This window comes from Syngnathus floridae, chromosome 1 (genome assembly GCF_059516105.1).
Source record: "Syngnathus floridae isolate MCC-2025c chromosome 1, RoL_Sflo_1.0, whole genome shotgun sequence".
Taxonomy (NCBI): domain Eukaryota; kingdom Metazoa; phylum Chordata; class Actinopteri; order Syngnathiformes; family Syngnathidae; genus Syngnathus; species Syngnathus floridae.
The window spans coordinates 18,944,230-18,969,841 of NC_142413.1; the positions used below are offsets into that span (position 1 = coordinate 18,944,230).

The 25,612-nt window shown below is 39.5% G+C and overlaps 1 protein-coding gene across 2 annotated transcripts in view; it reads right to left on the reverse strand.

Moving 5' to 3' along the window:
• The window catches only part of LOC148404437 (uncharacterized), a 99,463-nt gene that overhangs the window by 7,632 nt on the left and 66,219 nt on the right, over positions 1-25,612 (reverse strand). The window contains exons 3-16 of one of the 2 annotated variants that reach the window (XM_088382424.1): positions 18,814-18,858; positions 16,754-16,761; positions 15,822-15,848; positions 10,462-10,488; positions 10,346-10,372; positions 8,548-8,574; positions 7,844-7,870; positions 3,169-3,243; positions 2,693-2,809; positions 677-703; positions 517-543; positions 344-397; positions 188-247; positions 48-92 (exon numbers count right to left, since the gene is read on the reverse strand). In XM_088382424.1, coding sequence (XP_088238550.1) covers positions 48-92; positions 188-247; positions 344-397; positions 517-543; positions 677-703; positions 2,693-2,809; positions 3,169-3,243; positions 7,844-7,870; positions 8,548-8,574; positions 10,346-10,372; positions 10,462-10,488; positions 15,822-15,848; positions 16,754-16,761; positions 18,814-18,858 — 593 coding nt within the window. Of the gene's footprint in view, positions 1-47; positions 93-187; positions 248-343; positions 398-516; positions 544-676; positions 704-2,692; positions 2,810-3,168; positions 3,244-3,571; positions 3,660-5,420; positions 5,433-7,843; positions 7,871-8,547; positions 8,575-10,345; positions 10,373-10,461; positions 10,489-15,821; positions 15,887-16,753; positions 16,762-18,813; positions 18,859-25,612 lie in introns of those variants that run through there. The other variant, XM_088382433.1, reaches the window with a different exon arrangement.

The following is a 25,612-nucleotide window of genomic DNA, read 5'->3' on the forward strand; positions in this document are numbered from 1 at the left end:
CTCATGCTGAAGGCGGTTGGTAAACTACTTTTGGGTGATACACTCACCATGTGACCTTGTAGGCCTTGTTCTCCTACTTCTCCTTTATCTCCCTGTGTGGTACAAAGATATTGTTAAATGCACACAAAACACATAAAGCAAATACAATCCTAATGTTTGGAGTTGACCCTTTGCTTGAATGTCTTACTTTTGATCCTGGCAGTCCATCCATGCCCGGCTCGCCTTTTTCTCCCGTTCCCGCCTCGCCCTATTTCATACACAGTAAATCCCATATGTGGTCCATCATATGACAGGGGAAAGAATGTGGGGAAACTGATACAATATCTCTTGATCTAGTATGTACCTTTTGTCCTGGAGGACCCTGTGGTCCAGGATATCCAGGTTCCCCATCTTCTCCCTGAGAGTGAAAAACAACCAATTCCGTGTTCATCTTTTTATTTTTTAACCACTTGCACAATGCAGGTACAGAGCATCGGACACGTAGTATCCAAATGTGTAAGTCAGTATTACACTCACCGACTTCCCGGGCAATCCTTGAGGTCCCTAAAGCAGAAATGTTACGACAAAAATGTTTCACTTTTTTTAGTTAAGGCAAATAAAAATGATTACAAGGCAGCAATAAAAATGAGTTTGCATAAGAGTCAAACAGAAACGAAAGAATGTGATCTATATTCACCTCAACGCCATCACGACCTTGAAAACCCTAAAGGCAAATCGGAAAAGAATTAGAACGAGTCACTTGGACTGGTCGTACTCTAAACATGGCCACTAGATGGCAGTATTCAACAAGGAAAACAACGCCGAATTGCAAGTGCAGGATGCTGTTAATGATAAATGGAGCAACAATCCACCAGTGTCCCATTAACGGGGACTGATGAATGTTGAACGATGACCTTCAGCAGATTTAAAAGCAGCTGGACACTTGAAACACAATTTGCGCTGGAGTGCTCGCTATAATCATCAGACCAATGGGAAATATCTTATCACCACATCAGTTAAGTTCAGGCAAACATGTCTTGATGGTTGTCATTCCATTTTTCAGCCAACTGTATATGCACATAACATATTTTCATTTAGTATTGAGAAAAACTGCAACGCTGTGGACGTTAAAATAAAATTGTGTAAAATGAGGAATGAGATAGAACAGCTATAATGCAAATGCTAACTGCCATATCCCATTTCTTGCAGCAATTAGGCTCGCTTTAAGTAAACACACCAATTTGTGAGGGCCGGTTGGCTGTTTGAGCTGCTCAACATCTGTTATGAAGTCGTGCATGGCAGAGCATCTTATGAGCTTGCCAATGCCAACTCAAAATGTTGCAGAGCACACTTGCCCCACACATACATACACACAAACATGTGCTATTTAAATGCTAAAAATAACCTACTAAATTCATGTTTAAAGCCCCTACAGAATGAGAGGTATCCTACTATACTAAGTTATAAGCCACCTGCATGAAACACTGTTTACACACACACGTGTTGACATCAATCTTGTATCAAGTCTTATAGACTGAAGTTGGAAAACAAACAAACAATGAAAGGCTTTTTCGGATTTATGCAGTTTTTACAGCAGAGTAGAAATACATTTTGTTAAAAATTAAATAAAAATAATAATATTAATCTTGTTTCCAGCCATCAAATATTACATGATATATGTGACAGGATCGAGCGCAGACTGGTTTGCAGAAAATTCTGAAAGCAGACATCTGCACACAACATGGCAAAGCCCCCTGTGACAGCAAATTTTGTTTCACAGCTTGGGGTTTTGCAATTCCTTTAATCAGCATGGAAAGTTGATTGTCTATGTCGAGGGACCTTCTCTATTACTTTTCTGTTTACACTCATGGTCTTATTGTCAACACACCGACGCAGTCCCTAAGTGCTCCTGTGCCACTCACGGGGAACATACTATGTAGTAGTCATTCCTTAGAGTAAACCAAAACTATTCCGTCTTCCATCCTTTAACCACAGCTTTGTTGCCACCGTGTAGAGGAGTATGAGCTGAGCTATGGGAAAGTTATCTTGGAAAACATAAACGGCCTCGGGCGAGAGGCACAGCTATTGTTTGGTGGGGCAGGCAAACTACCAGAGAACTCAAGACAGGAGTGCCATACTGATTCCTCAGACAGGATCCTAGAGGGAGGGGTCTGGGGTGGATGCTATCATGGGCACAAGAAACTTGTGGCTGCTGTAGTATATAAAAAAGATGAAGCCAGGAGAGCTCACTTGAAGGACACTTGCTACCATTCTCTCCCTTGACTGTACACAGTCACTGGACAATTCAAGAATGAGAGCCAATAACAACAGCCTTATTTATTTTAGATGATGCTCACTTTCAATTTACACAGTGAAAAATGTCTTCACAATTAATATTGTGAGCAGGTGGTTGCAGAGGTATGGAACTGCCTTGCATCATATTAATAGCTGCTTTTATGTAGCTAAACCAAAATAGTGCATCTGAAGACGCGAGGGGGAAGCATGCAAAACAATTATGATAAACCATCATTTTGATGAGTCTTTTAAGTGTGTGTGAATTATTACTTAAGAAAACTTTACTGATCATTTTCCACGAGACTTTTGAAGGGTCCTGGAAGTCTCTGGGCCCCACGATTGATTCATTGCTGAGAGTGTGCCAGTTTGTGCATCAGGTGTAACTTGTAAGATGGTCTCATGATATCAAAGCTCTTACCGGCTCTCCTGGTGGTCCACGAGGTCCATCTTTGCCAGTGTTCCCAGGGGGGCCTCTGGGACCTGAGGGACCTGGGGGGCCAGGCGGGCCGGCAGGTCCAGCCTGCCCTTGGTCGCCCTGATGAGATACAGCAAACAGAAGAATGAGGAATTAAAAGCACAAAACTGAAACACTTGGGATATAGATAGCAAAATAAGCAACGATCACCAGTATGTGAAGAAAACAATAAGTGCTTTCCATATCAATGCTGGGCCTTCATAGCTTAAGTTGACAGACAGGACTGGCTATTGTTCTCTGTTATGCTATAACATAGACTTGGAAGTGCAGGATTTTTGTGAACTAGAATCAAAGATTTAAAAACAAAACAGCATTCAACTTGAACATTAAGGAAAAGAAAAGTGCAGAGGTGATTAAAATGGCATGAAATAGTTTAGTTTAAATGTTAAAAGAGCACACATGCCTTAGTTGTGGTATACCTTCAGAAAACGTCTCTGAAAGGTGCTGGACTGGTCACCAGAGAGAAAGCCGTGATCGAATCTTGGATAGACCATCTACAGAAGGAGCATTAGATGCAGCCAATGCAGAGAAGGACAGAGGAAGAAGGAGAAGTCATAAAGTTAAAGGTAGAGAAGCAGCAATAAAGTCGGGAGGTTGCGATAAAAAGACAAATCAGTGTGGAAATTTGAATTGGGAGGGATTCTGGAAGCAGAACAGCTGTGGGAATAAGAGGAAGGTGATAAGCAAACCCGAAGCAAGAGCAAGAGAAATCTCTCAGGGAGGATGGTTCTCCTTTCCCGACCGACATAGAGACAGATCAGCAGCCCGACAGACAGCAGTGACCGGTGGGAGGCAAACAAGAGTTCACTGCTAAGGACAAACCTTGACAGTGAGAATCTGATTACTGTGCAGTCCTGCAAATGTGTTGTAGTTAGGTGGACCCTGAGAAGAGGAAGTGACAGGTGAGCACCTCGGATGTGGCGAGGAGAAGGAAGCGCAGAATATTACAGAATGTACACAAAATAGTCATGTTCAGCATGGCGCAGACATCATCTGCAAATGGTGGACATACCATATGTACTAATTATTGACTTACCTGGCCCATTATATCAATAAAAGTTTGTGATTGAACACCACTAGTTGGTATGAACGGCAGAATGGATTTATTTTTAGTTAGCCTTTATTTACCCATTTGGTATCATTGAAATCTGAGACCGCTTGTTTGTAGTGTGAAACATCAAACATTCAAAACAACTATGAGACATTTTTTCTCCAGAAATTCAAAGTCAATGGAGCAGTTACAGTATTCCTATAATTTATTAATTCTGCATTGCAACAGGTGCTACAGAATTGTATGACATGACCACAAAAAAATAGAACCCAAACAAATCTATTAACTCACGTCAAGGACAACATGTATTTGCGTTGTGCATCATAAATCATCATTTGTTGTCTGGAATGTATAAAAATATCATTGGAAAATAAGTAAAACACTGGCTCAATCTGTATGGACTCGGTTTTGAGACTGGACGTTCCAATCCAACAGTCGATAAATATTTGGAGTCAGAGAAATGCTTGTCTGATGTTTCTCAAATGGTTGCTTCACTAAGCACCAATTTGAAGGAGGCCAACCAACCAAGCAACAACTGAAGAGCATCAGTTAAGCTTCCCTGCTTGCATTCCTTTCAGATGTCCACTAAACGTAAAGGAGGATAAAGAACGCCTAAAAGATGAACCGCAAGATGACAAGATGCGTCATCTTCACCAGGTTTCTATTAAAGGGGTGTGGAGAGTGCAACTCAGTCTGACGTTTTTCTCCATTTTTTAAACCTTTCCCCATTTTTTTGTCTGTCGCCTATAATGTGTTCTTTTGGTGATGCAGCTCACACACATTTTCCTTACATGCTTTATAAGTATCTGTTTCACATTGGGCTTCTCCTATCCCTCATTTTCAACAGACCATAGCTCGATAGTAAGACATTAAACCAACGTGCCGTGTACTCCGTGGGGGGTAAAGGAATGCTTTGGTCGAGGATGAAACTGGAATATGGCGTCTCGTTTTTCAACTCAACTGAAAGTAACCTAAACATGCAGTGACAATCTCCTCCATATGCATTGGACGCTATGAAGGCAGGCCGATTTATTCCTGCACTGCACATGACCTTTAGTGCGGGGTTGCCGGTGCTTTCAGGACATCTGATTATGTTTTAATGCCGCTGTTATCCTGCAATTGTCATTAGTTCCCAAGACACTTGACAAAGGTACTCAAAATGATCGATTGATAGGAAGTGAAACGTTGACCGAGATTCATTGTCATTTCCCGTTTTGCAAATTTTCTCTTTGCCTCTTAAAATAGTTCAGCAGCAAAGGAGGCCACTTTGTTGATATGGCAGGAAAATAACGACCGTGCAACTGCACTGGGTGTAATATTTAGCTGAAGATTATCAGAGGTGGGCACCGTCTACATTCCTGGGTTTCTGGCCATATTTTGGCCTCGCCCAGTCAGGCCGAGTCAGAGACGGGACTATATCACTCATAGTATTTAATAATTTTTAACATCATTGTTTTCAACATCTCTCAAAATATTCATATCCTTTCTCTATACAGTCATAGCCAATGTTCTAAATGCACAGTTGACAGAGGCACTCTCAGGGGGAGAAAAGGAAGGATGCTTATATTTTCAACTTGCCACATTGAAGTGGCCTGCCCCAAAGGGATATTTTTGTTACACGGCTCTAAATGCCTGGCGCCACCCCTGATAGTTGATAAGAATGCTTTAGATTATACAATTACTATAATTTTTGGACCATAAGCCGCACCTGAATAAAGGCTGCACCAGCTAAGATTAGGGGAAAATCCTGTTTTGTTCATATATGTATAAGCCGCATCGGACTATAAAAAGCAGGTCTTTTAAATTAAACGAAATGTCCTCACTTCTGTTACCTGTATTACCAAAACAAATCCTCTTACAAAATCATAAAATCATGAAAAATCCATAGATGAGCTGCACCGAAGACAATAAATTCAAAGCTTGTGCAAAATGTAGCGGCTTATAGGCCAGAAATTACGGTAGTCATCAGAATGAATGAATGAATATACATTTATATCTAAAATGATGAAAAATATAACATTGGCAGCAGTAAGCATTTTTAAAATGTTACAAAAAACGCTGCACATCAATTAATTACATTTTTATAAACATTGCCTCTTTCTCTTGTCATTCCCAGCCAATAAATACATATCAAACACATAAAAAGGCACCTTAGCCCAAGATTTTGCAAGGATATGAGTCAATGTGGGTGTAACTGTACATGTTTTAGTTGATGCTTTCGGAAAAAACGTGATATTCAAGTTGGAAACCAATCCACTGTGAATCTAAGCAGTGAGTTGTTTGTTCTGAAACAAGCTTGTTTTGGGGCTGCTGTACTTATTCAAAGATTCAAAAATTATTTTCTAGTCCAGACCAATGGAAATATTATGCATACAGATAGCTTTAGGTGTTATTTCAAACACATTTTAAGTATTATTGTAAAGTTATAAAGGAATTAGGAAATGTGTGGGTGGCTTTTGCTCCAGTGTGTGCAATGCCTATGTGTTGAAAAAGGAAGTGTAAAGCCAAAATAAGCAGTTTGGCTCCATGCGCTTGAACCCCAAGTATTGCACAATTACCTCAAAGGGTGATCCCCTCTTTTATTTTCATAGCCTGATATTCTAGGCACAACAAGGGCAAACATTCTGCATTAATCGAGTACGTGGGGCCATCAAAGAATTCACTGGGTAAAGCACAGGGGGGTTATTTTTTTTAAAGCCACACTGCATGAAGATAATTACATTATGGCATGGTGAGTGGAATGCTATCATATGAAAAGGCAAGACTGACAACATGGACCAGTTACACTACAAAGCTAAGTCATTTCAGAATGTAAAAACACTTTGGTTTGAGACTAGATGGCAACTTTGGCGCACCCACAACTATTGTTTTGTCTTTTGTGGCTAGTCTGTATTTATGCGCTATCATAATTTCTCAACTATAGCTATCATGGTTAGATGATGAGGATATTTTAAACTTCATCTGAGAAGCCAGATGAGTGTTGGTGATGTTCCAGAAGGAAATGTAAAAGGTAAACACATTTCCTCGCTTTGCAATGTTTTCATTTTGTGTAATTTATTTGGTTGAGAAAAAGTTGTTTGCCTGATTGCATCTCAAAAAGGAAAATATGTTAAAATATGTTAAAGTTGCCCGCAGAAGACTGCCGGAAGTAGGACTTGGTAAAGTTGCCATTTGTCCAATCATTTCACACACAGGCACACCTTGATTTTACTTTACTGATGTTTGATGAAGAGTTGTCACATAAAACTGTCCATGTGACTTTTGAGAACTGAGGCCGGAATGTTAACACGATGTTGTTGTGGTTGGTGTGACCCCATTCGAAGATGGTCTTTAGTTTCCACTTTGTGATGGTCTGTTAAATTGTCTTGTTTGAGTTTGCATTTTCACTCTTTGGAGAAAATGATTTATTCAAAACAGGAAACTTTTGCTTGGCTTTAGATACAATACATTGAGTTCTTAATATGATACTTTTATTATTCATAAAAACAAAACTTCAGTTTTATAATTGCTTGATAAATTCATTACGTCAGCCTTTGTGTGAATAGGTCAGGCCAAAGCGCCTGCCATGCCATGTATCCTTTAAATGTCATATGTGATTGGACAAGATGATTACAGAGAAGTATTTTAGAATGTTTGTTCAACTTGTTACAAGTGGGGCGTAATACCATCAAATAGTCATCCAAGCAGCTATCTGATCTTCTATTTACACAAAGTTTGAATTAAAAAGCATATAGGAATTGCAGGAAACATTTTAAGCATAGTGATTGTTCGATTCCATTTTTTTGCGAAAGGGGGCCAATTGCAGCTACATAAGGTTATGTTGACAAATAAATTTCGATCCAAAAGGCCTTCAGGCTCATCCATGAGTCAAGTTTTAACCAACCAGACCCTAAACAGCTGAGCAAGAATTTCACTTTCTTGTGCAATGCTCTGATTAGTTTAGATGGCTCAGACTGTTCAAAAATTCTGGAAAATCACCTTTTGTCTGATTTTGTATGACATTTGTGTGTAAATCTCTATGCAACAGTAGAAAGGTGTCTCACCCTTGGTCCAATGTCTCCTTGATCCCCCTGGAAACATAAAAAAAAAACATTATAGTTTTGTACAGGGCAGTAGCTATGCAATGCAGTTGGGCAAAATAGTATATACGTAAAGAAGGTAATGTTTCCCCAAACAAGTGCTGGATGTTGTTCCAGTTGAAATCATCTGAAGTTCTCTGCTGACAAATTGGAGACTCTCATCACCGAGCATGAAATAAATGAACGGTGCTGATTTTCCAAATTTTAGCATCACGTGACGTTTGCAATTTGCTGCTATCAGACCTTGACAGATGCTGTTTCAATTGTCAATTGTGTTGTACTTTGCGCACGAGTTTATCAAGCCAAAGTTTAGTATTAACAGCTGGATGGATGTAATTACGAAATATCCTCCCATGCATGATGCCCCTCTGCCAGCTCTCGCATCGCTCACAATTGTTTTCGGCTTGGCCAGTGGTTCAGAGAGCGGGAAAAAACATCTGGCTATCATCGAGGTCTGTAAACCTGTTAAGTGCCCTGACGTGAGAATGTGTCGAGACACATGAGCTCCCACATTTCTACATGTAATCTTCGGCTCCTTTGATGGATGCCCAATGAACGCGAAGGAGAAAACATCCAATCAGTTGTTTGCAATCATGGTGGTGTCTGGTAATTAATGTGAGATACATGCAAAAAGTGCTTAGTTACTGTCGGACCATAGTGAAACATACCTTTTCTCCCTTGGGCCCTGCTGGTCCCTGTGGTGAGGGGAAGAGATAAGTGGAGACAGATGGTCAAGATAAATCATTGATCAGACAAGCAACATGTATCCGAAAATGGCACTTGAGAGCATTTCATCAAATGTCAAGCTAAGGCAATGAGTGATGCTTCTTGTTTCAAACAGTTTTGAAGACATTTCACCATAGGAAGATATTACGTCTTGACGCAGCATCTTTCAAGAATCCTTTTTAAGATCCACTGTATTGGTGAGATTAAAGTGGAGGAAAGAAATCAGTCTGTCAAGGAATTTTAAGAAACTCATTGTCATGAGAAAGAGTGGATTGCTCAAAGTTAGGCAGTATTTGAACTTTCTCACAGTACATGGCGGCTACTCTGTTTCCCACGGCCTATACAATGAACATATATATAAAAAAAAATTAATGAGTGATGGCTAAAACAATGGAACAATCAGTTTAGTGGTCATTGAGAAATATGTAAATGATGTCCATCTATCTATTTTCTAAAGCATTTGTTCTCATTAAGATTGTTGTTTGCCAACCAGTCATTGGGCAATGACAAACAATCAACACACATTCATACAGATGCAAAATTTGAGTCTTCAATTAACCTGATGTGCATACTTTTGGAATGTGGGAGGAAGCCAGAGGTTTAAAAAAAACATTAAAAGAAAAAAAAAACATCAATTAATCTACTTTCCCTAACTTTAAATTCAAACCTTAATTGTTTCCTCAAATATATTTTACTGCAAAAACACCCATTAGGCCATAGAAAAACTATTGGTAGAAGCTTTTGCGCAAACAAAACTGAGAACCTCTGCCTCGCATACAAGAAAATCTTGAACGTATCCCAGTAGGATACAATAATGGAGACCCTTTCTTTTTTCATTTTGAGTTCATGACCAGGACATCAGATGACGGCACCTGTCCATCAAAAATGCCGGTTTCTGACAAGTTGATTTGTAAAATAAATAACTTCAACAAGTGTGAGCTATTAAATAATTAAACATTGTGTCAGATTCGTTTAATATGGCCAAGAATGTCAATCTTTAAACTGAATGTTTCACGCTTGATCCTCTTGAGAAACATGACCTTAAACACGTATATGTGAACACAAGTTCAATAATGTAATTGAAACCATTTGAAACCATTGAAATTTCACCATTCATTATTATGTAGCCAAGATTTCTATAGTCCCTTTTAAGACCAAATCGATTGCAGCAGGCCCAAAATAGCTCAATAATGGTGCTTGGAGAGGAAGTTGTTCTATGAACGGTCACGGTGTGGTAAGGGGTTTTAACATTTGACCAGATGAAAAGTCAGAGCTCAGGGGGCCTTCAATGTCCCCTGATGCAAAATGTTTCCCACGAGTGTGTAACCTAATTGCTGTGCTTCGCTCGGTTTCCCCCGCAACACCAAAGGGTGTCCCAGTGTGGGGCAGCATTTCAGGGAAAGTTTGATGAATGGCACTCAGAGCTGAAGTGCAACGAGGCTTTCACCACTTGTTGCAGTTGACCTTGACCAAATCCAGCCCCGTCCATCCAATCTCTGGACGACTTAGGCGGTAATACAAAAAACAAGATGGCTACTGTCAGTGGTTTACTGGACTTGAAACATTCCCTTAGGAGCAGCGAAAGTGACTGATGAGGTTCCAGACCAAACACCCACATGGAGGCATTGCTCCAAAAATGGGAATTCCTTTGGTGCAAATGACAGGCACTGACGTGAGCCAAGAACAAGACGACAGGTGTTGTGTGTGGTGTGTGCGTGTGTGTCTGTGTGAACAGACTACCTGGTTTCCCTTGAGACCCGGTATTCCCTGAAAGGAGTTAAAACACAGTTAGAGTTCAACCATGCCTAATGCAGACTTGAAGCATGTTCTGTATTTGTGATTTATGGTCTACTTACTGGTTTACCATCCAGGCCAAGTGGACCCTGTTAGGAGGCCGATAAAGAGAATGAATAAAACACACATTTGGGGGAGATGTGCTGGCTGTTAGAGAAGTTTTACATTTTAGGAAAGAATGTTTATTCATTCTTTGGAGGGGCAAAAGGTGTTAACTCTCAAAACGGTAAGCGGTCACCATGAGATTCCCTGCACATAAAGTTATGTCTAACATCCGTATTTTGGAACAAATTTTCACTGTGTTTGTGTTGCCTATGTGATCAGTTGAGCAAAATTGTTTAACACTTCAGCCAAACAAAAATGTCAGGTTAAGTATAAGGATGGGCGTAAAAATCAATTAATAAATCATTAAGCATTTTGACAATTGTGTGGAATTGCCTTTTGATTGTGTCTTGAAACATCAAATGGAGTGTACTATTTGGCTACAGTCAGGCAGCATTATTCTGCTTAGTATGACACTGGCAACAAACAGGAGTTAAGAACATTTTGATTCTAATATGAAAAAAATTCAACTTAATCAAAGGGCCATCCCTTGTTGAGAAGAGGGAATGGTATGACTGCTATTATTAAATGTTAGATGAATTACACATAATCAATATACAATAATTGGAATACAATAGAAGCAGGCACATCAGATGAGGAGAAAAAACAGATGAAAAGGCTCAAGATAAAAAAACTAAGGCTTAAAATAAGTAATTTATCCTGCCCCATTCATTTGAACCAGAGTGACAGTTGAATGCATGCATAAATGCATGACAATTTTACAATGCTTCCGGGTAGTTGATATACATCTGATGATTTATTGCGATTGCAACAATAAACTTTTAGGGTCATGTGACATGACGCATTCTTCTTCTTCTTATTATTATTTTTGTTTGTTAAATTTTGCAATGTAACTCTCAGAATTGCGAGGTTCATTTTTCCTGCTCACATGATGCGTTTGAGTGATTAATAAATTGTGATGTTAAGAAAAATTTGGAGTGACACTGCCCTTATCAAGTCCATCTGTTTTAATCACCACCAAATCGGATAGGGCCATATCAAATTAGTGTGCATCTGTTTGTAATATGAGAACAAGAATGAGAGAAAATTCACTAACGGCATGCAAGCAGCACGTTATATGTCAAAACCCATGAAAGTGAAAAAACGGCAGTGAAAGTTGTCCATCATATTAACCTGTGTTTAAAAAAAGGGAAGAAAAGCAAAGCAGTCACTGAAGGGCCTCTACAGTTCAAAAGCCTTAAAGACCACTTGAACATGAAGTTGGATCAAACTTTCCGAAAACACTTAAATGCCCAACACTGGCTTCCCTCCTTTAACAAGCAGACACAATGTTAAGCTAACTGTTTTTACAGGCTCCCTTGGGTCACACGTTAAACTCAAGCAAACTGGAATCCATCATTGACCATCACCATCTGGCCTTGAATAGTTTACATAAGCATGACCTCTACTTTATCACACTCATGGGTACTATCAATAGAAATAGAGGAGGAAAAGAGGAAGAATGGAAGTATCTTTTTCTTCTGAAGCAAAATCCTTCTCTTTATCTCACAAACAGTGTGGAGATGTGAATGAAAAGTTTTACAACAAACAGGTTCATGAGCATTGAAGAAGATCTGCATCAAGATCAACCCATGTACTGGAATCAGATTCTTTGACTGGAAACCAATGATGATGGGATGTGAAAAGTATGCAGAAGGAAAGGCACGGCTCCTGATCCAAAGCATACCATACCACGTCATGTGTCAAACATGGTTGAAAAAGGTGAAGGTGACAGCAGAGAAAACCTGGCAAAATCTATCAAAGGAGAAAATAATTTGGTGATCTGGACTCTGGACTGCAAAGAATCTGAATCCAATTCATTAAAAAAAATCTGAATCCAAGAATTAATGGCAAATTCCATAATCCATCCAGTCATCCATTCCTCATGTGAACTTAAAAGTCAAAGTCTGTCTATACATACTTGAGTCACATGTTGAATTAATTGTAATGACGTATGAAGGCAAAACCCCAATTACTCCTAGTCCCAAACGTATAATGGTCTGTAATCACTCAGTGCTACCGTACAACACAAGATGTTTATTTAAAATGCACAGTGTGTACTTGCATACTAGTTATAACACCAAGACAGATGTAAGACATATTCTGGAATGGAATACAATGGAATGTGTGGTTGATTATAAAAAATCACAGGCCACAGCATATAGCCATAGACTTACTGTATGAAAGATTCTGCTTTGATCAAAATAGTTATGAGCTCAGATTGACAGATCAGAGGCAATAATTTAACAATATGCTATTTTCGGCTAGGACAATGGTGCAGTTCTACCATATAACGCCAATAATAACAAATTTGGATGTACTGTATAGTGTGCATTTACCGCATCATGAACATCCTGCATAATGAAATAAAACAAGGGGAAACTAATAAATGTCTACAGAGAAGCAGTCATTAATGTTAAGAACATTTAAAAAAGGGAGGAAGGAAATTTAAGCTTTTTGTATGTCTATCTTAGAGCTTTCCATGAATGGTCAGCACTCCCACTTCTTTTATGGACATTAAAGAGTTTTCTGGAAACTAAATTGGCCACATGTTTGTGAATGTTAGTCCCAATGAAACAGTGCAAGGGGAGTCCTCACCTTCTTTACTACGCTGCCAACAGTGCAGCCCCCCAATTAGTCAGTGGGGTGTAATTGTTGAGAATGCACCTTAAAAAGTTGATCTACGCATCAGAACAAGCATCTCCACTGAACATTATGCTGCGGTCCACACATGAAGCTCCAAAGGCGCCATTATGTGATACTAAAACAAGGGCTCATTTCCTCTCCATGTTATCTTACTGTATGTGCTCCTCTCACTCAACAACTCAAGTTTCCACAACAACAGCACTTAAAGCTGCAGAACATGGCCACAATTTGTGCAACATGACATTGACCTGTTAAATGGACAGCACAGCAGAGTGTACTTGGAACATAACCATGACTGGCATGTTGTTGGCTGACCGTCTGGCTTTAATGTGCATTCAGCAGCCAAGAGCGCCCCAACAATGGAGGCCCACGCCCCGCTGTCGCTCACAAACTGGCATTGTTGTATAAACACGCTGACCCCGGTGGTGACTGCGCATATCAATTGCAATCATTTGGTGTGTGGTTTCCATCTTACAGAGTCCTGTCAGTCTGCTAGATGTCGATTTTTTGACAGCAGGAAGCCTCAAGCCTCTCAGCGGTGATTAATGGGGAAGAAATATGGCCTCGGACATGAAGAATCAACACACATGATCACGGATGCACACAAGTGGAGTCACACAAAGGATGGCATCAACTGTTACAACCAATTTGAGGGAAGAGGTGCATGTACGTACTAACGATTGTGACACATTTAAGATACTTGACCACCAACATGCACATAAGAATTTCAGCAGAAGTTCAGTAAAGCACACCGCAGTCACACTGGACATAGCGTGACAACACCACAAATAGTCTGTTAAGGGGGTTTGGGCATACATTATTAAAAAAAAATATGACTACTGAACTACAGTACATTACATTTTATACATAATACTACTTCATTTTCATGATATCGCTTTGGAAAAAGTGCAATTGATTAGGATTTGAATCAGTAATTAAGTAATTTTCAAGAGGAAATGTTATGCTGAATCTGTTTCAATTTTTTCTGATCTTGTGTAAGCAAATAATAATGCAGAAAATCTTTATACATCCTTCACTACAATAATCTAACCCTTGCATTTCTGCACTGCATTTTACTGAGACTTTGCCTTATTATGTCAATGTTAAGTGGTGGAAAAATCAGTTTTCAACTGTTTTAAGGGCGTGCTGATTAAGACATTGAACAAAGACGAATTGAGCCACAGACAAACACAAACAAATGTTTCACACACTTTGTGACTTTGCTCCAACTGTATGTAATTAGCAACAGGCATTTCCTGTCAGGTTGACTGCATTGCCAGTCAGACTGGGAATCGGACCAGGAGAAAACCCCTACAAAGCCCTCGGGGCATCTACTTCCCAAAATTGCCAATCAGACGACACACAGAGCAACACACCAGGTAACACAAGTACGATGACTGTGTGCAGTCAACCGTTGTGGCCAGACGCTAGACAGGTTGTCTCGCATAATCCGAGCTGAATTTACCTACTCTCGCGTGCACTAAAACACTACGTATATGTGATGAATCAATCTGCTTATAAAATCTGAACTCACTCATGGCGAGCGTATATCGGTGTGTTCCGATGGCAATTTGATGATGCTGAAACCACAAATAAGCAACAGAACTGAGAACCGTTTCAATTTATCATGGCCGTCCATGCACCACACTGCTTATTTTGTGCAGCACACAATGGGCCACAAGTGGAGCTCTCTATAAATTAATCACCTTTAAATAACAACAACATTGTGTTCGTATGGAAAGCAGCTGGAGCATTTATTCAATATCATTGCTATTCAGCCTAAGGTCCAGACACTAGTGTGTCCGCACTGGTAGGACAATTCAACACAGTATTAGGATATCAAATAAATGCTCAAAAGGCTTCAAAAGACATAAGTACTGCTCAAAACCTTACTAGTGCGGTAAAAATGATGAATGAAAACTAGTACACACCACATGAGCACAAAACTCGACTCCTAGCTGTTGGTAAAGCTGCAATATAGTGGATGGGGAAAAAAAAAATCTGTAATTTTTAAATTAAAAAAATGCCCTAAGTGCAGGTTCATAAGATGTTGATGCATTTATGTATTTCTAGCCAATATCCATGATGTTTTTTAGGATCGTGCAAAAACTGAGGTGGCATATTTAGCCATTTGGGGGCCCTCAACTGTGCCTTAACAATATGTAATAGTCTATTGCATGGGAAGGGAATAAGGAGGAAGAAGTCAAAACAATTCAGATATTTTTTATTTTTTCATAAAGCGTGTGAATTTGTTATAAAACAATAACAGTTGCTTCAAATAAAATAAATATTTTAGAATCAATTTTAATGACGGGTTTAGGGCCTCCTAAAAGACTTGGGACCACTTAAAGATAAGTCTGTCCCTATAACTTTCTTGTGAAAGCAAATTAATCTATTATGTACTGTAGGTAGGGTCTTCCCACAGTCTTCCCATTCTTCTTTTTCCACAATGAACATGTCAAAAGACACCTTGTAACGTAATGTGTTTGCATTCAAATATTGCGAGGCAGGATAAATTACGTGTTGAAAGTCATATGAGATGGGGGGACAGCACAGTTGGAAAACAGGGCTATAAAAAGCAAATAAATAAGGAAAATAGGGGTGGGGGTCCAGAAGAGCTCTTCATGATTGGGTCAAGAGAGGAGTGACAGGCTAGAGAACAAATTCAATTTACCGGGTATCCATCCCGTCCCGCCTTGCCCTGGTGAGGTTAGAGATTAAAGGATGAAGCATTGAAACAGGTTAGAACAGGGATGCAGACAATTTTTGGAATATTGTGTAAGATTTGAATGAAAATGAGGATTTTGATCTATTTGCACTGTGAATGTACGAATGGATACGGTGGACCCTCTCAAGTCTGATGCCTCTGAGGATACACTTGTACACTTGCATGAGAATTTCACAAATGTTATTTGCAGGTACAGATTTTATGATAGCTACAGTTGTACTTCCAGAAGGAAGAAATGTTTCGCAACAAACCAGAAGCCGCAACAGATTTTATTTGTCCTCAGACGTTCCACTGTAGCATACTTTAGGAAAAAGTGAACAACTTTACAATTGTAACCTCTTTACTGGCACTTTGGGTAAGTTTATTGACCTGAGGCCAATTATGATATGTTATGTTACTTTCTTGTTATGTTACTTTTTGGCGTTGGCATGAGTTTACCTTCATGGGCCCATGCAAAGAAAATATGCACTCTACTCGAGAGGGTCGCCACCTACACTGTTTAAATCTTCTTGATATGCTAATCAAGCCTCAACACCACAATGATGTGTTGCAGGCAATGGGAATTTTGAGTCTTTGAATCTCCAACCGGAAGACTGCGGTTGCGTCCGGTAAGAACATGAATGGTGTGTGTCTGTATGTGTGTAAAAATGATATATGAGCCCTCAGGGAAGAATAACTTATTTGCTGACCCTAACATGCACACACTTCCATTGGTGGTCCACTTGTGTGGGTGCAGATGTGCAACATGTTTTGTGACGTTTTGCATATTTTACACAGCAATACACACCCACTGAATGTGAATTTTACATGTTCCATGTCATCACACTCCACAGTTAACTTCAATACTACCTTACTGGGTGAGATGGAAATTTACTTACTGGAGGCCCTGCAACAGAGACAAAAACAGACATTAGAAAATCATGTGCACATTTCTGTTGGCTGAACATAAATTGTGGTTTGTTTACAATCGGGCACCTAAACATGCTACAAAACAAGTTCATGAGATCGGCTGCCAAAGGAGCTTGTGGTAAAGCTGTTATGATAAACACACGTCTGGATCATTTTAATGGGTTGCATTGGGTTGTGAAGTCAGGTCAGGACTTTGATGGGAGAGAATGCATTTCAGTCCTGGTTCGTGAATTATCACTATTGTGGTTCTCAAACTGTGGTCCTTAAATCTGCAAATTAAATAAATACACCTCACGAACAGGGATGGACCCAGTATTTTACTTCTCTCCTGACCTTATGGACTCCTTGACCAATACATAGGATGGGGGTGAGGAAAACAATTTTAAAATATGAGGTAAATATTGAAGGAGCTTAGCAGATTTCTGGTGGGGCTACTGCACCAGTGTAGCAGCTCAAGCAGCTCTCTTATTATTCATCATACGCAATAGTGTTAAAATGCAGTAAGTTAACCTTTGATAATACTCGTTCACAAAAACAAAATAGATAACTGGTGAGGCGTATGAAGACGTTGGAGTCTTCTCGTAATGAATATACCCGAACCCTAAACCCTGGGAGAGTTTACTTCCCATAATTTCCAGTGTGTATTATTGAAGTTCTTCTGCTAGTACTCATTTGGAAATAAACTCTACAAATGTTATGTGGTCTCAGACATCTTAAGCCTGGAGCACACGACAAAATTTTCAAATGGTCGGCCGACTTCCAAACTATGACAGACCCCACATGGGTTGAGAAAAAAATCTCAGGTATAACAGCTGTGCACGTACAGTGTGTGTTGTGTAGCCACACAGCAAAAGCAACACAGCAACACAAAGGGATGCCTAAAAAAAATCCAACATGTTGAATTTCCCTGATTTGAGGTCGGTCGTCCTTCCAAGCGTCAAAGATCAGCCTGAGGACGCCCCACATGGCATGATGATGTGCTGAGATTATCTTTGGAGCCATTACTAGAATCAGGTCTGTCCTGCGATTGTTGAGATTCGGGAAGAATACTACTGCCACGTGAACCAGGTTTTACACAATCTCATAAGGGTGGTTTGAAGTTTAAAACTATTTTCCCCTAACTTTTTGGTTGAATTTGGAATGGGCGTTAGTGGGCGTTCTACTTCAGAGTTCCTCTATGTGCCACAGTATAAAGACAGGTTATCCAAATATTACACTAAAGCTGCCCAAATCTACATGAGCTGTCATTTTTTTCCTGGTTGACTGAAGAGAAACGGCATTTTAGAAACATGTTAAATAAAAAAGGAGGGGTGAGCGGCGTTGGAGTTTATGAGGCATGGAGACCAAGTCAATTAGGGCTGCTTGTGTCTAGACGCTGGGACAAGGACCTCCTGGGCCAGACACTAAACAAACATGCAGAGTCAAAAAGCAATGCAGTGAAAGCAACATTAACCTTAAACTTGACACCAATGGCAAAAACAGAAACTTGAGTGGTACATATTTAAGAGGTAGAAGGTGAAAGGAGTAAAGAGCAGGCGCAAATAGAACAAACCATACAGAAAGTCCAGCTATCTATTAAATCTCAAGTAAATAGTCCATGTCAGTGAATCACAGTTTCCTAATTCCTATACTCCTATTTCTAAGACAAAGTTGCAGCATTATGATACTGAACTCAAAGTTTAACGTGGAAAGTGGTGACACAGCTACGACCGTCCAGACATCAAACTGGTGGTTGAACGACATATCAGGATTTATCATTCCAAATCATGCGGCAGAGATGTTGGCACTCACTGGTCTTGAGCAGCTGCTAGTGCTCACTGACATCTGGACAATGTTAGTGCTACCACATGGGCCAGGTTAACATCAGAAGATGGGCCAACTAAAGCCTGAAGGCCTGACCCGCCAGGCCGCAGGCTTTTCACGACTCTTACACGACTCTTCCAGTCACCAAGTGCGTGATGGAGCGAGTTGGTGACATGGAACAGGAAGGGCAAGACAAGAAACAAAACAGGTTGTGGGCTTCACTTACCCGGTTCACCTCTTCTTCCCATCCTTCCCCGCTTTCCGGGAGGCCCTGCGAAAACACACAGATGGAGCAATAAATTCCCCAAATCGGCACAGAATGCTCGAGTAGAGAACAAGTGAGCCTCGCTTGTTGTCTCTCTGCAGGCGGTCATGTGGTGTCTGGCATCCGCTGTGTGCCGATCACACGCAGCCAACCGCACGTTATGTGTCAACCTTAGATGGATGAGCGAAAAAGACGTAGCTCAAACCTTATATACAAGATGAGAAAACAAAAAATGTTGCGTCCGGAACAGGATGGGCTCTCGGGGCATGTTTCTGTACTCTCTTTGGAGGGCGGTCAGCTTTGGCAAACCTCGCAGCTTTGGCTTCTTGCTGAATCTGGTGTGGTCGGGATGTTAAAAGGTGTGGAGTGGAGGATGTGATGTGGTCAGTGAGATGCTTGATTTATAGAATCCCGGACCTCATGCTGCTACATGCTCGTGAATCATTCCTACACCACTACCGGTTTACGTCAACCTCTATCACTTCAGTTGACCTATCACAGGGGTTTTGGCGGAATATTATTTCATTTTGCACCGAAGGTGGATAGCCCTATACAGGCTATTAATTTACATCTGCATGTCTATTTTGGGAATCCCAACTACATTTGACATAATTCATAATAATAAATAAAATGAACCGCCAATGTTGCTACACAATTGTGGCAATACACACTCATTTCACAGCTTGCCTTAAATAAGCTACTGTGATGTATTTTGCAAACAAAGTGTTGCCAGGTAACTAAGTGCAGGAGTGCCCCGATTTTCCCCACTTGTAACTCACATTGTGTGCAATAATTGAGAACAATAGAGATTCAAATGAACACACAGATACGCACACGTACACAGGACCAAAGTTTCTGATTAATTACTCGTCCAAAAAAGATAATTCTCCGCAGTTCAGTGAACAGATTGTCTCTGTAAACAAAACAAAAACTAATATCTTACAAACCTGCTTCAAAAACCAATTAACTGAATTAGAAAATCAAAAGTGAAGAAAGAAATTAACGCTAAATCTTGAAAAAAAAAAACACAAGTAATATTACCCTGGTTGATCTGAAATTGCATTTTGACAATTTCACGTGTTGTCAAAACAATTAAGGCAGAGAAAAAGATAAAAGCCTTTAATTAAGGAACCTCCAATGTTATTTCAGATCAACTACTATCACACTTTCTGTACATGTTCGCATAAATCCAAATAGCTGACATAAAATCACCTGATCTGTTAAACTTTCCTAGTATTTGTCCAACTTCCCTTCTAATAAAAACTCAGGAAGGGCAGACATGCTGTGGATGTAAACAATTAAAAAAGGAGGTGAGTCACACAGGAGTGCTGGGTGACTCATCTTCTCAGGCAAAGTGAATTGCTCTTGGGGTCAAACACGACTTGGTGAAATAATTTACTTTGTGGGCACAATCTCAACTGGACTCCAACTTAACTGCTTACTCACTCAAGTTTTCCTACATTAGCACCCAGTGAGAATGATTTCAATGTTCAATATCATGCTTTTAGTTCAGTTTCAATCTATTAATATTAATTTATACAAAATAATATAATACATGAGGAATGGGAAAGAAGCAGAAAAGAAAAATAATGCCGTTTACCATTAGTTCTGGCACAATAAATAATCACTAAAGTTTTGAACACAATCACCTTTTATGGAATACGTCCTCAGCATTTAGGGGTAAAAGTGTTTTTTTTTTGGTACATAAATCGTCATTTTAAATTCAACCTAGTCTTTAAAATTTTAAATTCTATTTTGAGCAAAGAGCAGAAGCTTATGTTCACTCTAAGCAACTTTTTTTAAAGTTCTAATTGCTCATATAATGGATCAATATTAGTTTGATGTCAGTCAATGGAGCAAAGAAGAGAAAAAAATGCTTGAGAATTTAACCTGTTGATGGAAAAGATGTTTTATGCTAATAGATTTTTTTTCCCCTGAGATTATATATACACGCGTGTGTCGTACAGCTGGGAACACTACAGGTGCTTACTTAACCTCTCAGTGAAAAATATTACATTGGAAATGGATGCTCTACACATGTGCTGGTTGTGTGTAATAACAAAATTATAGGTCCTCTTTTATTTTTGACAGCAAGTGTCAAAGACGTTTTATGACTGTTATGATCAACATGTTTTGTCAGCGGAGATTTTATTATTATTGCAATTCGCTAGCATGTGTGCTGTGCAAAGCCGCAGAGCTGTTTAGCTGTAAAGAGTATATGAATGCTAGATTATCCTGTTAGCCCCATCAAGGAAACGCTCATCATGTCTGGAATCATTTGGGCTTCTTCGACGGGTAATTTCTGTGACAGAATGTGTGTGCACTTTGGAGAATTTAATGTGTTTATACTTTGGTGTGCGGGTGTGCAAGAAACCGTGGCGCTGTGCAGGTCTGCTGTGGTGATGTGTTGTGCAAGTCCAACAGGTGGTTTGTGTTGAGCTGGTGCTGAAAGCCTGCGTGTTGATTCTCGCGTGTCACGCTTAACGTGAGGCGAAGGCCCGTTCGGATGAGGAGCGACGCAGTCAAAACAATCAACGGTCTTAATGCTATAACAACAACAACAACAACATGACGACAAATGTTTGAAATCAACAAAAAAAAAGATGTACGTTACTAAAATGTTAAATCACTTTGTTGTCAGTACCAAGCATGCACTTGACTAAACCAGTCTGGGATGCAAAAAAATGGTTTAAAACACAAAGTGTCTTGGGTGGTTTCATTTATTTCTTTTAAATATTGATTACGAACCATTGGATTACATGACACTGACATGAATGGTGCCGTTATGCTGTTTGTTTCTGCTTTGGAGCCTGAAAATGCCAATTAGGAATTCTGTATCAACTCTTTTTCAGCATTGTGTCTAGGGACTGCTTTGGAGTAAATGCACACAAAAAAGCTTAAACCCAGAAAAAGCATAAACCTGATGAAAGGGAAACTCGAACCAAATCTATCTTCTGAGCCCTTGTGAATGTCAGTGCAGGACATGTCTTGAAAAGAATTCCTTTGCGTGATAATGCTCGAAATAAACTAAACCCAGATAAACAAACCATTTTCAGCCGCCGGTAAATCACACACGTGTTCAAATAAATATCTTCTCAATTACGATGTGTGTTTGTTGATGCTGTTCTCGTTGGTGAGTGTGTATGTGTGTGCTGAACAAGCTTGTTTTTTTCACACGATATAGAACATGGTTAACCTGACAAAGGCTAGATTGAGATGCAAATCAATCCAAAGAGTTATCCACAATATCACTCTGGGACTGCTCCAGTGTAATCTGCTTGGGAAAGGCCAGACATACGTATAGGACAATACTTCGAGCTGATTGTGTGATGCCTTAAAGCACTATATTGAAAGATTCACTGTCTTTTAAAAATGAAAATAGCGTCTTTGAATTACTGGAATTCAGTGCGAGCCGCCTCTTGTACAAAGACAGCTGCAATAGTTTCCCAAATGGATGGCAGGACACCTCTGAATCATCTAATTTGAAGGCGATGATATTGGTGAATAAAGGATACTTATTATATTGTGTTGTGTTTCTGTACTGAGAACTGTTAAACTTTTCTGCACACTATAATTACCAATTAATGTTTATTCACACATCCTTGAATTGATTTTGTGCATACTGTTTTTCATCATTAAGGTCCCATTGCTTTCTGTGCTCATTCTGTGCATCGATACTCATAAAAATGCTCCAATACTACACCACCCGATACCATTTTATCAGCCTGTCATACTATATGACTACACTCCCAGAAGTGTAACATTTAAGTGACACTTATACAATGTGCAATAAAACTTTGTGCTTTTGAACAATATTTGATTTAAAAAAAGACATTCATCTGAAGTCAAAGATGTAACGGCAACATCAAGTCTTGGCCCTTGGTATGTCATGCATCTGTACTTAAAACATTGCTCCATTGCTCTTACATTCCCCTTCATGTTTTTGTCTTGATAAATGTGCCCTCTTCATTTGTTCAGTTCTTGTGGAAACCCCTGATTTTGGGTGATTCTTGATGGCTTCTAATGTCTCTCTAAAATATGGTTTGCCATCATAATGGCTCAAAATGTACTTATGAGATCTGTTTGTCTTTGTTCAAATTTTGGTTGGAACGGGTGTTATGTTTGCAGACAAGTTAAGTTTGGGAGTGGTACCTCCTGTGTTGCAAGAGCCTCGAGAAGCCTACGGGCGTTAAATCTAGTCCTCAAAACGAATAAACACACAGGTTAACGTGCCTCAAAAAGAAAAACAATTGGGTCACCTGAAGAGGCTCAGACAAATAAAAGTGAACTGGAATACAGACACTTGAATAGATGTAGATTCTTTAATATGATTAGCTGTGAGCTACTGTAATAATTTGTTTCTGTAAATGTGGGCTTGTCAGATCTTGTCTCCATCTTATTTCAAATACTACCTTCCTACTGAAATTCAGATAAAAATTAAATACTTTCCTTAAATCCTAAAATGTGCTTCTAGTTCAATGCTTTGGAACATGTTTGAGCACAACCAGCGGCTCTTGGGGAGGTTCTTTTAATATAAGAAAATTAAGACAAAACACAGCCAACACAGCTACCACAGCCACTGTGGCTTTGGTCAAGATAAGAGCAGGTATGACTTACTATTATAAGAGATTTACCTAGATATTTTTCAAAGCTACATACGTTTCATAACATACTGCGAGGGTTCAATGTTTTTCCACGTGGTTGGTACCTTGAGGTCAGTCATTTTATACCCTTGACATTTGACTTTACAGCTGCTTGGAAGAAGTACAAATAGCTGCCCGCTCATCGGACAGGTAATCAGATCAGGGCCATTTAAGTCAGATATAGGGGATTTGCCCCTGTTCTGGAGCCAAAACGTTTCCTGGGGTCCAAAAGTTCAGGGTCAGGGGTAAAAAAAAAAGCAGTTGATTTTTAATCATGTACTTTTTTACAGTTATGACTGTCTCAAAAGTACTCTTCCAATTGGAGGAATCAGATTCAGCTAAATCCGGACCCATCTAGCTGTCACACACCAACTTTTGAGGTGATATTGCTTGTGCTACCACCTGCTAAAAATATGTCGCTATTTCTTCCAGTATTTAAATACAAACAGGGAATGCCATACAGGAATGTTTAAACAGTCACTCTTACCATTACTCAGACTCATTAATTCAGCTCAACAAGTGACTTGGGTGGATATAAAACACGAGTTGAATCATCAATGACACATCAAACTGGGCTTTGAAAACAATTGAAGTTTGTCATTGAAGACGTGTTTGCACGGAAAACTAAGATGAAAGCTAACAAACAGTTTTGCTCGCTGCTAATGATCGGAAAACAACTAAGAAAACCACTGTCACATTGGCCTTTTTTTTTTCTTCCCCTTAAACAAGAAATAGAACTCACTAATGAATTTAACACAAAAAGGATCTGCTGTTACGGAGCCATAATCTATAGAAAGCTAACTGGAATAGCACATTTGTAAATTATCTCTGTATACCACTGGGCAGCCTACAATTTACACATTATAGACTGTATAGAGTAAGAGTTGTTCAAAATTACAAGGACAGGTCAATTTAAAATGTGAAATTATTGAATTATTGAAAGATCAGACAGAGGACTTGGGATTCTTTAAAACTGCTACTTTAGAACATGAAAAAAAAATGTATGATATAACATACTGGCAATTGAAGTCCATAAGTTTACTCGTAACAACCTTCTCAGCACTATCATTAGTTTTCCACGTCCTTAAAACTGCCGGACGGTTATCTGCTGCCATGCTATTTCAACCACCACTCATCAAATCATTGCGGACGCTTTCAAACACGATCATGTGTTTATTTCAAAGACGTTCCACAACAAGATTTAATTTCATACTGCTTACACATTGGATGCGATCACTGGCCCATGTCTGCGCTGGGACATTATTGAGGTAACATACACCATGTTTCCAGGCCAGGGACATTATATTTGTAATGCCATGTGAATTGACTAACATGGCAGGTGCAGTCTTGGCCGAGAGTAAACTGGAGGGAGGGATATTAGGGAAGGGGATATTTGGGTGGCAAATATCCCCAGCTTCTGATTGGTGGCTTCCATATTTGGTCCAATCAGCTGTTCAAGCTCTGAGGGTACAAACACGTGCAACTCTTCATAAAAATGTATCAGAGGTGTAAAAAAATACTCACACTGTACTGAATGTTATTCAAGGACACTTGCCCTCTGCTCCAAATTTTTAATATTTTCATTTATAGCAGAGGCTGTCTAATAAATTCCTCTCAAACAGTTTATGGTTGAACTGGACTTTTCTTCCCCCCCCCCTTCACAATGAAGCCTTTGTCATCACAGTCAATAAATCAGAGAACACATTTCTCTTCCGTCCAAAATGAACTTTTCTGATGTTTTTTTTTGCCCCAAAAATGCAATTGGAAATTGTGGTTGTTGTAGCAAATTAGGACCAGGGTAGAAAGGCACACTTCAATTATTTTGGAGTTCTCAACTCAAAATTGTAAACAGTCATTGATAACCATTTCCACTGTCAAACTGTGGTACTTTTGAAGTTTGACTATCTCGTAAGTACAACAAGAGAAGAAATTGAAGGAATGGACAGGTTCATGCAAATGCCTCTACCAAACAAGCTCATCAGTGACAGAAACACTGACCATATGAAGCTTTATCTGTCTGATACACTCAAGTTGTCTCAGGCCTCATTCACGGTCTAGACTAGTATTACTCAGACCTCGACACATGTATAACTTGGAGGGTATTTTTGCATAAATTA